Here is a 14,913-nt window from a genome sequence, read left to right on the forward strand (position 1 = left end):
ACATTACTTTGAACTACTTTTGAGTACCTTGTTAACATTACAACATGAAATCCATGTCTGAATCATTGCTACGTTTTGGAAATAGCAAAGAAAACGTGTAATCTGCATGACACATTAAAGTTACTTACCTTACAGATCAAAAAGTCTGCTAATTTCCACCTCATTCAGATAGGGTCAAAGATAGGGTCAAAGATAGGGTCAAAGTAGTGGAATGGGGTAGTGGATTTTTAATGAGTGTAGGGTTAGTTGGAAGGATGTATTGTTTTATTTTTTTTCTATCACAAAGTACAATGGATTTATACTATAGTCCAGTTGGGGGGTGGTAATGCAACATATTGGATACCAACCGCCGTTAAACCCCACCGAAGAAGAAACTTCCTTCATGGGTCGCGAGTTTAGAAGCAATGGTGGAGGCGGAAGCATTGTGTGATTCTGTTGACGCAAGTAAAGTTGGTGAGAATGAGTGGATGATGGTAAAGAAGAGTGGAGTAAAAAGGGTTGAAGTTGGAAATGAACAGCAGTTTATGGTTGGAGTGAGATTCATGAGCAATTATGTTTTTTGGGGTGACCGTTTGATTTCTCGAAGATGGTGAAGGACGACTGGGAAAAGTGGAAATGGTCAGAGTGACCAGGAACGGTATGATGTTGATTTCATGTATCAAAAAGAGAAATCTCTGTGTGGCTTAATAAGCTATCGACGCATGATGTGGAAAGCTATGATTTTCAGAGTAGGGCACCGGTTAAAAGGTGTCATCGCTGGCATCTCGTTGGACATAGAGGCTGTGTGGTTTAGGGATAACATGCCAGGAGTGGTAGACGCACGTCGCTTGACCTGAATGATAGATGGAAAGAAGGAGGAAAGCCTATCGGTTTTACTGTCTTGATTAAATGGTGTTCCCGACTTATGTAAAACTTGGGTATGTGAGATATGCGGTGAGACCGTATGTACAGAAACCGCTGCAGTGTTACAATTGTAAAACGTTTGGACACGTGGCAAGTGTTTGTTGAATTAATAAGAGTCTGAAGCACATTGCTGTAATTGTAATGGGCTAAAGGAGTGAGTAGAGATGAGATGGTAGTGGATGTCCCTGCAGTGAATGCTGTTCAGGAGAAGGATCCTGACACACTAAGGCCCAAATCAAACGAAAAGCATTATTTTACTAGCAAGTTAGAATGCATGGTAGTGACCGAGAGAAAACAGAGGGCCTCAAGCATCAATGGCGTCACGCGCGCAAAGAGCTTCAAATTAGAAAGCAAGTCTATGAGGGAGGCCAAGATGGTGTCGCTGTGAGAGGGAGTGTTTTCTCACTTGTCCAAGCAACTTTGAGGGTTAGGTGGTTAACAGCCTAATATTGGCTATCAATGTAGCAAGAAACTAACTATAACTGGTTTTAGCTACATATGGCAAATTTAGAGTTCGTTTTTGTCAAGTTAAATGGGAAGAACATGACAGAAAGCCTCACAGAAGACGGCAGGCATGCTAACAAGAGCCAAAGTGGCATGGATACACAAGATGCCGCGAGTTCAAGCAAGAGAAAAGACAAGATGGACCAGGATGAGATCCTTGCAACCTCTTTACCTCAATTAAAAATCCACCAGAGAAAAAAGTGAGAGGACATTTCCATGTCTGAACTTTTCTCTGCAATCCAGACCCTGACTACTAAACAAGACACCGCATTCTCCAAAGTTTCCATCATAGAGTGGGCTACTAAAGAAACATCAAAGAAGATTTTGTGAGCGAGAACAAGGAAAAGATAAAGTTTCTAGAGAACGAGCTGAAGAAACTGCAATCCCAAAATAATGAGCTGTTGAGAATGTAGCTAAACTTCAATGGTACTCTCGCAGGTGGAATCTGAAAATCCAAGGCGTAAGAGAAATAAAGGGAGAGGACATTAGGGAAGCGGTCATCAATATCCTGGGAAAGGTGGCTCTGTGCATCAAAGACAAGCTAAGAGACGTGATCGATGTGATACATCAACTTGGGAAACAAAGGTCTGATGGACCCCCTCACAATGTCATCATGCGCTTCACTATGTGCCACTACATGGTCATCATCTGGAAAGTTTTCCAGATGAGAAGAAGCTCCGCATCAAAGAGGCTCTGATACCGCAAGATCAGACTGCCAGGGGGAAACTGTGGCCACTTATACAGAAGGCTCGACAAGAGAGAAAGAAGGCTGGGTTCAAGGGCCCACACACGTTCATCGAAGGAAGAAAAATGACTGGTTAACTCTGGTGACATGACATGAACCACACTTGAACTGTGAATACTGCCAAGAGTGCTAAAAAAAGAAAAAAGGGTTTGTTTAAGTGATAATGCCTGAGAAGACAATGTTTGGATATATCCTCCGAACACCGGCTGAGGGCATTATCACTTTTATACAATGGGTTACCAACATTTTCAAATAATGATTAACATATTTTCATTAAAAACGTTATTGAGGGGCCTCCCGGGTGGCGCAGTGGTCTAGGGCACTGCATCGCAGTGCTAGCTGCGCCACCAGAGTCTCTGGGTTCACGCCCAGGCTCTGTCGCAGCCGGCCGCGACCGGGAGGTCCGTGGGGCGAAGCACAATTGGCCTAGCGTCGTCCGGGTTAGGGAGGGTTTGGCCGGTAGGGATATCCTTGTCTCATCGCGCTCCAGCGACTCCTGTTGCGCCGGGCGCAGTGCGCGCTAACCAAGGGGGCCAGGTGCACGGTGTTTCCTCCGACACATTGGTGCGGCTGGCTTCCGGGTTGGAGGCGCGCTGTGTTAAAAAGCAGTGCGGCTTGGTTGGGTTGTGTCCTCTCCCTCTATTTCTCTTACGCCTTGGATTTTCAGATTCCACCTGCGAGAGTACCATTGAAGTTTAGCTACATTCTCAACAGCTCATTATTTTGGGATTGCAGTTTCTCCAGCTCGTTCTCTAGAAACTTTATCTTTTCCTTGTTCTCGCTCACAAAATCTTCTTTGATGTTTCTTTAGTAGTGATTGGATACCACGAAAATTGGGTAGAAAAGGGGATAACATTTAAAAAATATATATAATAATAAAATAAAAAATAAACGTTATTGTGATGAATTTATTCATACTATTTCATCCTTCCACAAGATATAGTCCCGACACAAATCTAGGGTTGCTACCCAAGCCGGCTGGTCGTTCGTTCTATTGGTTCGGTTGCCAGAGACGTGACCCAGTCGTTCAGTCTTTTTGTTCTGTATCTATGGATGCAACCCTGTCGTTCGTTCTAAATGTTCCATTTCCATACTGGTTGGCAACCATCTTATTCCTTGCTTGCTAGCTAGCCAACTACGGCTAATTTACTGTCACGTCATACAGTACAGACAGAATAACAACAGTAGCTGCATTTGCATTTGTTTAAGCTGTTTTCTAGTGACATTTATTTGGATACATTCAAAACAATGAGCTAATGAGGCGTCCTTTCGCCTGGCATAGAAAATGTGCTCTCTCGTCAGGACACTGTTGTTCAGAGGAGCTAGCCAACAACAAAGCTAACACAATAACTTAAAAAACACAGCTAACAAAATAACTTCAAACTGAAGCTGGAAAGACTGCAAACTAGCTGCACTTCGTTTGACCTTTTTTCAATTGACCTTTTTTTATATATATCCATAAAACTGATGCACGCTGATTCATGATTTAGACTGGCTGAGAAATGCTGCCTGTCTGCCTGTCTGCCTGTCTGTCTCATCCCGACTCCCGACAGGTGCATTACTATGGGACAGCTGGAGATCGAATTTGAATATTGAAACAATGTTGCAAATGTCGAGAGACAGACAGCAAGGCTTATACAAATCCCCGCTGTTGAAAAATAAATGTTAGTCTAAAAGAAATGTGAGATAATGTCTAGATGTTATTTATAGTGGAGATCAAGTTTATAAATTGCTTAGCTGGGCTGATGAGACTGCGCAGTCAGATGGAACAGAGTAAATACGCATTTTAACGTCATAGATTTAGCCAGTGGTAACTTGTGGAATAGACCCCGGCTGGAATGCAGTTTTAACCAATCAGCATTCAGGATTAGACCCACCCGTTGTATAATATACTGTTAACCACCGCTACCTCAGTTGAGCATAGTTTTCTGTCGGTGTAAACCTCTCAAGGTTTACTGTTTGTTTTATTGTTCACATTACTACATCTGTTGTCTAGTTTGTGTCTTTCTTTTTTATGCAGGAGTTTGTTTTCAACTCACTCAATATTGTTAGCCTGAATGCTAGGGGTTTGAGAGATCGTACAAAAAGGAAAGCCTTATTTTCATATTGTAAATGCAGTAACGCAGATTGTGTCCTTCTTCATTAAAGTCATTTGTGTGAAAGTGACTTGAAATTTGGAAGTCCTAGTGGGAAGACATGGCCTATCTCAGTCATGGAGCAAATCATTCCGTTGATGTTTTTGACACTTATCCACAAGTTTAAGGGCGACATTCTAGAATCCACATCTTCACAGGATTGAAGATGGGTCATAGTAACTGTTAAACTTGACAATACTATTTTCATCATCTGTCATGTTAACTCTCAACTCACATGCTCCAAATAAGACCCTTTTTGCCCAACTTACCAGAAAACACCTGACGACTCTGCTGACTTGTTTTCCTCCTAGAATGAGTCAATGCTCTCAAAATAGCAATACCATCACAACATTATGTAAGGATCTCTCTGTTGATGATGCCTGGCGTTATTTGTTGATGATGCCTGGCGTTATTTGTTGATGATGCCTGGCGTTATTTGTTGATGATGCCTGGCGTTATTTGTTGATGATGCCTGGCGTTATTTGTTGAATGATGCCTGGCGTTATTTGTTGATGATGCCTGCCGTTATTTGTTGATGTTGCCTGGCGTTATTGTCACGTTCTGACCTTTATTTTCCTTTGTTTTGTCTTTAGTTAGTATGGTCAGGGCGTGAGTTGGGGTGGGCAGTTCTATGTTGTCTGTTTCTATGTGGGGTTTTCTAGTTTGGCCTGACATGGTTCTCAATCAGAGGCAGGTGTTTTGTGTTGTCTCTGATTGGGAACCATATTTAGGTAGTCTGTTTTGTATTGTGGGTTGTGGGTTATTGTATATGTCTTTACGTAAGTTGCCTGTGTCTGCACTTGTTGTAGTATAGCTTCACGTTCGTTCGTTTGTTGTTTTGTTAGTTTGTCAAGTGTTCTTCGTTTCGTCTTCGTTAAATAAATTCAAGTATGTATTCAAACCACGCTGCGCTTTGGTCCGATCCTTGCTCCTCCTCAGACGAGGAGGATTACGACGTTCGTGACAGTTATTTGTTGATGATGCCTGGCGTTATTTGTTGATGATGCCTGGTGTTATTTCAATCCGGGTGCAAAGGGTTATACCTGGACCAACAAAACTATGTCACGAATATCTAGAGTAGATTTATTCCTAATTTCCCCATTTGATACAATTTGTTACAGATGTAGATCATCAATTGGCTCCCCTTTCTGATCATCATTTGATTTCCCAGAATTTACAAGCTGCTAATAAAATCTAAGGGTATTCAAGGATTTTGGAAATTAAACAACACACTTCTTAAAGACCCTATTTTCATTGGAAACATAAAATCGTTAGCCAAAGATATTTTTGCAAGAAAAGACTTGGGTCATGTAAGTAGATGGGAATTGTAGCCATTAAATGTGCCATAGAGCTGAAGCACCTGAAGAACCTTAGAGAAAAAGCTTTGATGAGCAAGCTTGACAGTTTTCTGAAGAAAGATCATCTGTCTTAAGAAGAAGAGTCTGTATTTCAAACTTTACAACTAGAGTTAGAACAGTTTTACACAGATCTGGCAAAGGATAACTTTGTCAGATCAAGAGCTAAATGGATTGAAGAAGGGAAAGAAACACCAGTTATTTCTTTGCACTTGAAAAGAGAATCTACAAAAGAAAATCTATAACGGCACTCAAAATGAATGCTGTATTTTGCAAAGATCCCATTATAATATCAACATTTGTCAATTCCTTTTATGAAAACCTTTACAACTCACAATTTCAGGAAGATGGTTGTGAAAGCTAAATTTGCCACATTCAGAATTATGTCCCTGTAATTGAGGATGATTTCCACTCAGTTTGCGAATCACCTGTGTCAATCGAAGAAATTAGAGAGGCTCTGAATTCAATGAAAAAAGGTAAATCACCTGGCTCTGATGGCCTGTCAGTTGAATTCTATAGGCAGTTTTGGGAGTTACAAGAAAACCCTGTTATTTTTCACGTTTCTAGATTGCCTTGAAAATGGGGAAATGGTCTCCAATATGAAACAGGGCCTTATTTCACTGATTCTGAAGACCTTTCTCTCATTGACAATTGTAGACCAATTACTTTAAAAAATATTGATTACAAATTGATTGCTCTGGCTTATGCCAAAAAAGAAATTAATAGATACCATTATAAATGAGACTCAAACAGGATTTATGAATGGCCGTCACATAAGTTCCAACATTCGTTTAGTCTTGGACCTTTTAAATTATTCAGATGCAATTGACTCAATGCAGATGCAATTGATTTTTGGACTTCTTTAAAGCCTTTGACACAATTAAACATGAATTTCTCTTTCGGTCTCTTAAACGTTTTGGTTTCGGTTAAAATTTTATCAAAGTCATTCGCATGTTTTACAAAGATATGAATAGTTCTGTGGTACTAAACCTTAATACATCCAAAAGATTCAGTATCAACAGAAGTGTACGACAGGGATGCCCAATTTTGCCATTTTTATTAATTCAGATAGTGGAACTTCTGTCTCTACATATTCTGAATAATGCAAATCTCCATGGCTTATCCATTTTTAACAGAGAAATCAAAATGTTTCAACTGGCTGATGATACTACTCTTTTTTTAAAAGACAAAGACCATGCCCTTAATACTACCACTGTATTCTCTATTGCATCTGAATTAAAACAGAATGTTTCTAAATGTGAAATCTTGTGTTTATATGACTCTGATGATAAAGAAATGTTCCTATAAAGGACTGTGTATTTAGGAATAAATCCATCAGAAGACCACTTAGTCAGACAACATTAATTTCTCTCGTAAAATTAAGAAAACCAAGAATATATTTAATGATTGGCTACAACGGGATCTATTCTAGGGAGAGTGCTTCTGTCCAAGGCAGAGGGACTGTCTCGCTTTGTGTACACCTCATTATCTTTATTTGTAAATCCCTCTACCTGTAAAGAGATTAACAAGACCTTTCTTGACTTCATCTGGAAAAATAAGTCTCACAAACTAAAAAAGTCAGTCCTCTCAAATAAAAGATCTGAATGAGGTCTGGAAGTGTTGGATTTTGTTGACATAAATAACACTTTCAAGATCAATTGGTTTAAAATAAGTTTCAATTTGGTATTTCAATTTGGTATTTCATTCCAAACAACGTCTTAAATTGGGAGATCTTCCATTTTAAGTGAAATGTAATTATATTCCTGAAAGATTACCCGCTAATTGGCTAGGTTTCACCATCAAGCTTTAATGTCCTGGAAAATATTTCCTGCACAACTTTTCCCCACATAAAGCTCTTTTGTGTAATAATGCAGACATAACTGTAAGGAATAAGTCATTGTTCTACCCTAGCTGGCATGAGAGGAATATTGACTTTGTTCTTGATATTTTCGACAACAGGGGTAATATTCTTTCATATGAACAATTTATAACATTGAATGAGTTTCCAATACCTTTCAGAGAGTTCATTTCAGAGCTTATCCAGAACTCAGCTTGGAAGGAGTGGGCTAACTTAAGAATTCTTGTTGTAACAAATACACAAGACAAGTTTTACAACTTATGCCTGGAGGAAAAATGTTCTGAAACATGCTTATTCCTGACATTGTCTGGAAAAATTATTGGTTGATGCCTTACAAATATTGTATACCAAACAAATTTAAGGAAGTGTGTCACGCCCTGACCATAGAGAGCCCTTGTTTCTCTATGGTGTAGTAGGTCAGGGCGTGACTAGGGGGTATTCTAGTTTATAATTTCTATGTTGTGTTCTAGTTTATATTTTCTATGTTGGTGTTTTGTATGATTCCCAATTAGAGCCAGCTGGTAATCGTTGTCTCTAATTGGGGATCATATTTAAGTAGCTATTTTTCCCACCTGTGTTTGTGGGATATTGTTTTGTGTTTGTGCACCACGTAGTCACGTTTAGTTGTTCGTTTATTGATATATTTTGTTTTGTTTAAGTTTCTCTTTGAATTAAATATGTGGAACTCAACATCCGCTGCGCCTTGGTCCCGTTCTTACGACAGCCGTGACAGAATATCCCACCAAAAGAGGACCAAGCAGCGTATCCACACGGTAAAGGAGTTTTGGACATGGGAAGAAGTGATGGGTGGATGCGAGACCCTTCCTTGGCGGCAGACGGAAGGTAATAATGGAGGACAGCGATGACGCCAGGGTTCGCGTCCACAGAAAGCCCAAGGACAACCCAAAAATCTTGGGGGGGCACAAGGGGTGGCCGGCTGAGCCGCGGGAAGAGCCAGAGCACATGGAGCAGGCGATAGAGAAGTTGTCAGTCGACCGAAGGAGAGTGTCAGAGCCCGCATGGGAGTCGATGGAACAGTGTGAGGGAGGATACCGGAGAATGGAGTTGGCTAGGAGTATGCGGCAGCGCAAGCGTGCTGAAGAGCAGGTCATCAGTCCGGTGCCATAGGTGACGGCTCCACGCACCAGATCTCCAGTGCGCCTCCATAGCCCGGTATGTCCTGTGCCGGTTCCTCGCACTCGCCATGAGGAGCATGTCGTCAGTCCGCTGCCAAAGAAACCCCAAGATTATTTGGGGGGGGGGCACATGGAGCTAGCGGTCGAGCAGCGGAGAGTGCCAGAGCCTGTGTGGGAGTCGGAGGAGGAATTCGATGAAAGATTCCGGAGAGAGGTGGTAGCGATGAGACTGCTGCAGCACACTCGTCCTGAAGTGCGTGTCCCTAGTCCGGTACGTCCTGTGCCAGCTCCCCGCACTCTCCCTGAAGAGCCAGAGACCGTCAGGGAGGTGATGGAGAAGTTGTGAGAGAGAGAGAGGAGAGAGATGTTGTGCAAGTGTGTTCCGCTCAACATTCGACCAGAGGATCCGGTTAGCAGTCTGGTGAAACCTGTACCGGCTCCACACATCTGTACTCCAGTGCGCCTCCCCAGTCCGGTACGTCCTGTGCCTTCTCCCAGCACTCGCCCGGAAGTACGTGTCACCAGTCCGGTGCCACCTGTACCGGCTCCATGCACTAGGCCTCCAGTGCGCATTCACAGTCCAGAGCTTCCGGCGACGGTCCCCGGTCCGGAACCTCCAGCGACGGTACACGGTCCGGAACCTCCAGCGAGGGTCAACGGTCCGGAACCTCCAGCGAGGGTCAACGGTCTGGAGCTTCCAGGAAAGGCGTCCAGTCCAGCTCCATGGCAGGAGCCGTCCTCTGCACCGGTGGCCAGTCCAGGCACGGTGTCCAGTCCCGCTCCATGGCAGGAGCCTTCCTCTGCGCCGGTGCCTAGTCCAGGCACGGCGTCCAGGCACGGCGTCCAGGCACGGCGTCCAGGCACGGCGTCCAGTCCCGCTCCATGGTAGGAGCCTTCCTCTGCGCCGATGCCCAGTCCAGGCACGGTGTTTAGTTCCGCTCCAGGGCAGGAGCCTTCCTCTGCACCGGTGCCCAGTCCAGGCACGTGTCCAGTCCAGCTCCAGGGCAATAGCCTTCCTCTGCGCCTGTGCCCAGTCCGGGTACGGTGTCCAGTCCAGCTCCATGGCCGGAGTCTTCCTCAGCGCCGGTATCCAGTCTGGGCACGGCGACCAGCCCAGCTCCAAGGCGGGAGCCTTCTTCTGCGCCGATGCCCAGTCCAGGCACGGCGTTCAGCCCAGCGCCACGGTCAGATCCGGGGTCTGGGGGGGGGGACTACAACCCGCACCGGAGCCGCCACCGACAATAGTCACCCCCCATTTGGTTTCAGGTTTTGCGGCCGGAGTCCGCACCTTTGGGCTGGGGGTACTGTCATGCCCTGACCATAGAGAGCCCTTGTTTCTCTATGGTGTAGTAGGTCAGGGTGTGACTAGGGGGTATTCTAGTTTATAATTTCTATGTTGTGTTCTAGTTTATATTTTCTATGTTGGAGTTTTGTATGATTCCCAATTAGAGGCAGCTGGTAATCGTTGTCTCTAATTGGGGATCATATTTAAGTAGCTATTTTTCCCACCTGTGTTTGTGGGATATTGTTTTGTGTTTGTGCATGTCCACCACATAGTCACGTTTAGTTGTTCATTTATTGATATATTTTGTTTTGTTTAAGTTTCTCTTTGAATTAAATATGTGGAACTCAACATCCGCTGCGCCTTGGTCCCGTTCTTACTACAGCCGTGACAAAGTGCCCTGTAAGAAGAAGTCTATGTTGTTCAAATTTGTTGATACTGCATCCCAAAAAAGGTGAAAATCTTACACACTTCTATTAAATTAAAACTGTAATAGGTTTTTGGGAAAACCTTGCAGCATACTTATTTACTTTTATGAACACTACCCATGTTTTTGACATGAAGGATATAATATGTTACTATTGCAATGATAACAAGACCATTGAAATGATTGTGATTTTAAAAAATTGTTGCCAAATACATTATACACACAAAAAAAATCATTTTGTATAATAAAATAAACATAAAAAGCTACAAAAAACATATAATAAAATAAGCATTGTGGTGGAAAATGCGTAGGTCATTTGCTATGCTAAGTTGACTAGCAAAAGATGTAGTTTATAATGTATTGGGCAGTAAACTAAGGTTTCAGTCAAATAGGCTATATATGTTTTTACAAAACTGCTACCATGTTGTGCTTCTGCCATGTTGTGTTGCTACCATGTTGTTGTCATGTTGTGTTGCTACCATGCTGTGTTATGTGTTGCTGCTATGCTGTTGTTTTCTTAGGTCTCGCTTTATGTGTTTTGTCCTATATTTTGTATTTTTAATCCCAGCCCCCGTCCCTGCAGGAGGCCTTTTGCGTTTTGGTAGGCCGTCATTGTAAATAAGAATTTGTTCTTAACTGACTTGCCTAGTCAAATAAAGGTTAAATTAAAAAAAATGTTTTACAAAAATGCAGCCTACCTGTGTTGATTTCGATTGCATATAGCCTAGGGCAAGCTAGGCAGGAAAACTAGAAGACTCCGATTTCAAGAGGGAATTCTGTTATGTAGAAAGAATGAGACAAACTTAATTATTTAGAAACTGCTCGGGTGTAAGTGCATTCGGAAAGTATTCCGACCCCTTGACTTTCTCCACATTTTGTTACGTTACAGCCTTTTTCTAAAATTGATATTTATTTTAAATAAAAAACGTCAATCTACACACAATGGCCCATAATGACAAAGCAAAGCATTTTTTTGCTATTAAAAATAAATAACTGAAATATCACATTTATATAAATATTTAGACCCTTTACTCAGTACTTTGTTGAAGCACCTGTGGCAGCGTATACAGCCTCGAGTCTTCTTGGGTATGACGCTACAAGCTTGGCACACCTGTTTTTTGGGGGTTTCTCCCATTCTTCTTTGTAGATACTCTCAAGCTCTGTCAGGTTGGATGGGGTGCGCTGCTGCACAGCTATTTTCAGGTCTCTCCAGAGATGTTTGATCGGGTTGAAGTCCGGGCTCTGGCTGGCCCACTCAAGGACATTCAGAGATTTGTCCTGAAGCCACTCCTGCGTTGTCTTGGCTGTGTGCTTAGGATCGTTGTCCTGTTGTTTGGTGAACCTTCGTCCCAGTCTGAGGTCCTAAGCGTTCTGGAGCAGGTTTTCATCAAGGATCTCTCTGTTCTTTGCTCTGTTCCTCAATCATGACTAGTCTCCCAGACCCTGCTGCTGAAAAACATCCCCACAGCATGATGCTGCCACAACCTTGCTTCACCGTAGGGATGGTGCCAGCTTAACTTCAGACGTGACGCTTGGCATTCAGGCAATAGAGTTCAAACTTTGTTTCATCAGACCAGAGAATCTAATTTCTCATGGTCTGAGAGTCTTTAGGTGCCTTTTGGCAAACTCCAAGCGGGCTGTCGTGTGCCTTTTCCTGAAGAGTGGCTTCCGTCTGGCCACTCTACCATAAAGGCCTGATTGGTGGAGTGCTGCAGAGATGGTTGTACTTCTGGAAGATTCTCATCTCCTCAGAGGAACCCTGGAGCTCTGTCAGAGTGACCATCGGGTTCTTGGTCACTTCCCTGACCTAGGCCCTTCTCCCCGATTGCTCAGTTTGGCCGGGCAGCCAGCTATAGGAAGAGTCTTGTTGGTTCCAAACTTCTTCCATTTAAGAATGATGGAAGCCACTGTGTTCTTGGGGACCTTCAATGCTGCAGACATTTTTTGGTACCCTTCCCCAGATCTGTGCCTCAACACAATCCTGTCTCTGAGCTCTACGGACAATTCCTTCGACCTCATGGCTTGTTTTTTGCTCTGACATGCACTGTCAACTGTGGAACCTTATAAAAACAGGTGTGTGCCTTTCCAAATCATGTCCAATCAATTTAATTTACCACAGGTGGACTCCAATCAAGTTGTAGAAACATCTCAAGGGTGATCAATGGAAACAGGATGCACCTGAGCTCAATTTCGTGTCTCATAGCAAAGGGTCTGATCACTTATGTAAATAAGGTATTTCTGTATTTTTTTTTGTAGAAATTTGCAAACATTTCTTAAAACATGTTTTTGCTTTGTCATTATGGGTTATTGTGTGTAGATTGATGAGGGTAAACAACTATGTAATCAATTTTAGAATAAGGCTTGAACGTAACAAAATGTGGATAAAGGGAAGGAGTCTGAATACTTTCCGAATGCGCTGTATCTACAACTCTCCTCACCTTCATGAGCTAACATTTGATTATTTAACTAGGCATGTCAGTTAAGAACAAATTCCTATTTACAATGACAGCCTACCCCGGCCAAACACGGACAACGTTGAGCCAATTGTGCGCCACCCTATGGGACTCCCAATCACTGCCGGATGTGATGCAGCCTGGATTGGAACCAGGGCCTGCAGTGACGCATCATGCACTGAGATGTAGTGCCACTCGGGAGCCTTTAAACGTAACTGTTTAATGCAGTGGCTCCCATATGACAGATAAGGTGAGTCTAAAGGAGCACACAACAAAAATATACAAGAGCTACATAGCGAACATAACAAATACAACTGTTTATTATGGATTCTCATGACAATTAAGTTGGCAAATACTACGCAGTGTATGTGAATTGACGCTTTTTACTCTCGCACGCAAGTTTTGACGTGGTTTCGGCTTAACAGTGAAGAAGGTGGACTTTGTAGCATTTATTGCGCAAGTAATACATTTAACTACACAAACTAATAAAAAATATAAGACGCTATACATCATTGTGATGGCAGCAAAAAGTTTTTGTTTACTTTAGAAAGTTAGAAATATCTTTTTTCACCTTTCCCTTCTCCCTATTATTTTGAGTAAACGTTTATCAGTTTTCACCCCATCCAGTAGATGGCAGACCGCCAGAATACCATAGAAGAAGGAAGAGCTTCCTGCCTTCCTTTCTGCTTCTGCGTACAATCATTTTTGTGTTAGGAAGTCTTGTGTACTTGTCGAAATGGCCGAGGGTGATATCGAGGAATTCATTGAACAAAACAGGCATTTGTCCGAGCTTGTAGATACATATCGTGGTATCTCAGAAAGTGAAAAACATTGGAAGGCCAGGAGGGCATTCCTATTCAGAAATATAAACGACTTTGAAGACCCACACATTGATCAGCTGCTTGCTTTGTCCATGGTATGGGCCAACAACGTGTTTCTTGGCTGTCGGTGAGTTAACAATAAATACACATCGCGTGCATTGACTTCTTGACTTGCTATTTAGCTAAAATGCATTTGAACATAATATACCAAATGTATGGCATGCAATATAGGTAGCTGACTAACTGCTGTTCCTGTATGTTCTCTCAGATACAGTCCAGACCTCTTGGAGAAAGTGAATGAAATGGCTGAAGGAATTGTTGTGGATGATGCCCCTGTTTTCAAAACCAGAGATGAGATCATGAAAAATCAGGTTGGTTATATTTCATACCAAAATAATGCTTCCTCTTCCTGCCTCGCCTTCTTTCATGAACACAAATCTAGAAAAGATAGACTGGTGAAAGCAATTAGGCCGGTGTCTAGTCTCCAGCTATGCCTTCCAAAACAGACCAACGGAGGCAAGGTAACAGTGTAAGGATGGACACACAACCATAATCATTTTGTCTCCCTCTCCTTCAGAAACGATGATTGGATGACCTGCTCCGTTATGGATGGATTACCTTACTGTCCAACTTTACTCAGATGCATATGGTTTTAAAATGTTATTTTAATAACATGCAAGCTTCTTATTGTTTTTTTATCATACAAATGTAACACAAGCTAAACATTTTATACATTAAAATAATTTTAGCTGACTTGCCTGATTCAATATCTAATAAACACAAGGCCCATTATGAGAATAAAATGGGTGGGAAAATGTTGCAAGAACAAAGCATGGTAAGGCCAGGAATATGCCGTGTAATGAGTTACGTTTTTTACATGTTCAATCAAGCTGAGTCTACAGCTGTGCATCTCAGATTCAAATACCATTTTTGAAGGTGTCCAGAAAAGGGCTTTCCATATTCTCAGTTCTCCCAAATTACCCCAGGGTGAACCTCATTGTACTTCCTTGATTCCTCCCCTTGCCTCCTCAAAACACATTGAACCAGAGGGGATAAACCTCAGATTTCCTGCTGTGCCAATGTGCTTTCTACGGTTTGTGCTGGGATGTAGTTATTAGTCCAAATTGTAGGAAACTGAAAACCTTTTTGCAACAAACAATTTTCTATTGGACAAATTCAGGTAGGTCTGTCCCGTATAAGAAAAGTTTTACAACAGAACTGACATGAATACACTCCAGGGTGTATTCAATTAATTACAGAAACCGTTTAAGAACCAAAATGAGCATACAAAACA

The 14,913-nt window shown here is 42.3% G+C and overlaps 1 protein-coding gene across 1 annotated transcript; it reads left to right on the top strand.

Moving 5' to 3' along the window:
• The first annotated feature begins 12,945 nt into the window (after nucleotides 1-12,945).
• On the top strand, nucleotides 12,946-14,372 carry cdkn2aipnl (CDKN2A interacting protein N-terminal like). The gene is made up of 4 exons (XM_071339418.1): nucleotides 12,946-13,048; nucleotides 13,410-13,746; nucleotides 13,888-13,990; nucleotides 14,197-14,372. Exons 2-4 carry the CDS (start codon nucleotides 13,535-13,537, stop codon nucleotides 14,203-14,205), a joined length of 324 nt encoding a protein of 107 aa, XP_071195519.1. The 5' UTR covers nucleotides 12,946-13,048; nucleotides 13,410-13,534; the 3' UTR covers nucleotides 14,206-14,372.
• Nucleotides 14,373-14,913: the final 541 nt, after the last annotated feature.

This window comes from Salvelinus alpinus, chromosome 13 (genome assembly GCF_045679555.1).
Source record: "Salvelinus alpinus chromosome 13, SLU_Salpinus.1, whole genome shotgun sequence".
Taxonomy (NCBI): Eukaryota; Metazoa; Chordata; class Actinopteri; order Salmoniformes; family Salmonidae; genus Salvelinus; species Salvelinus alpinus.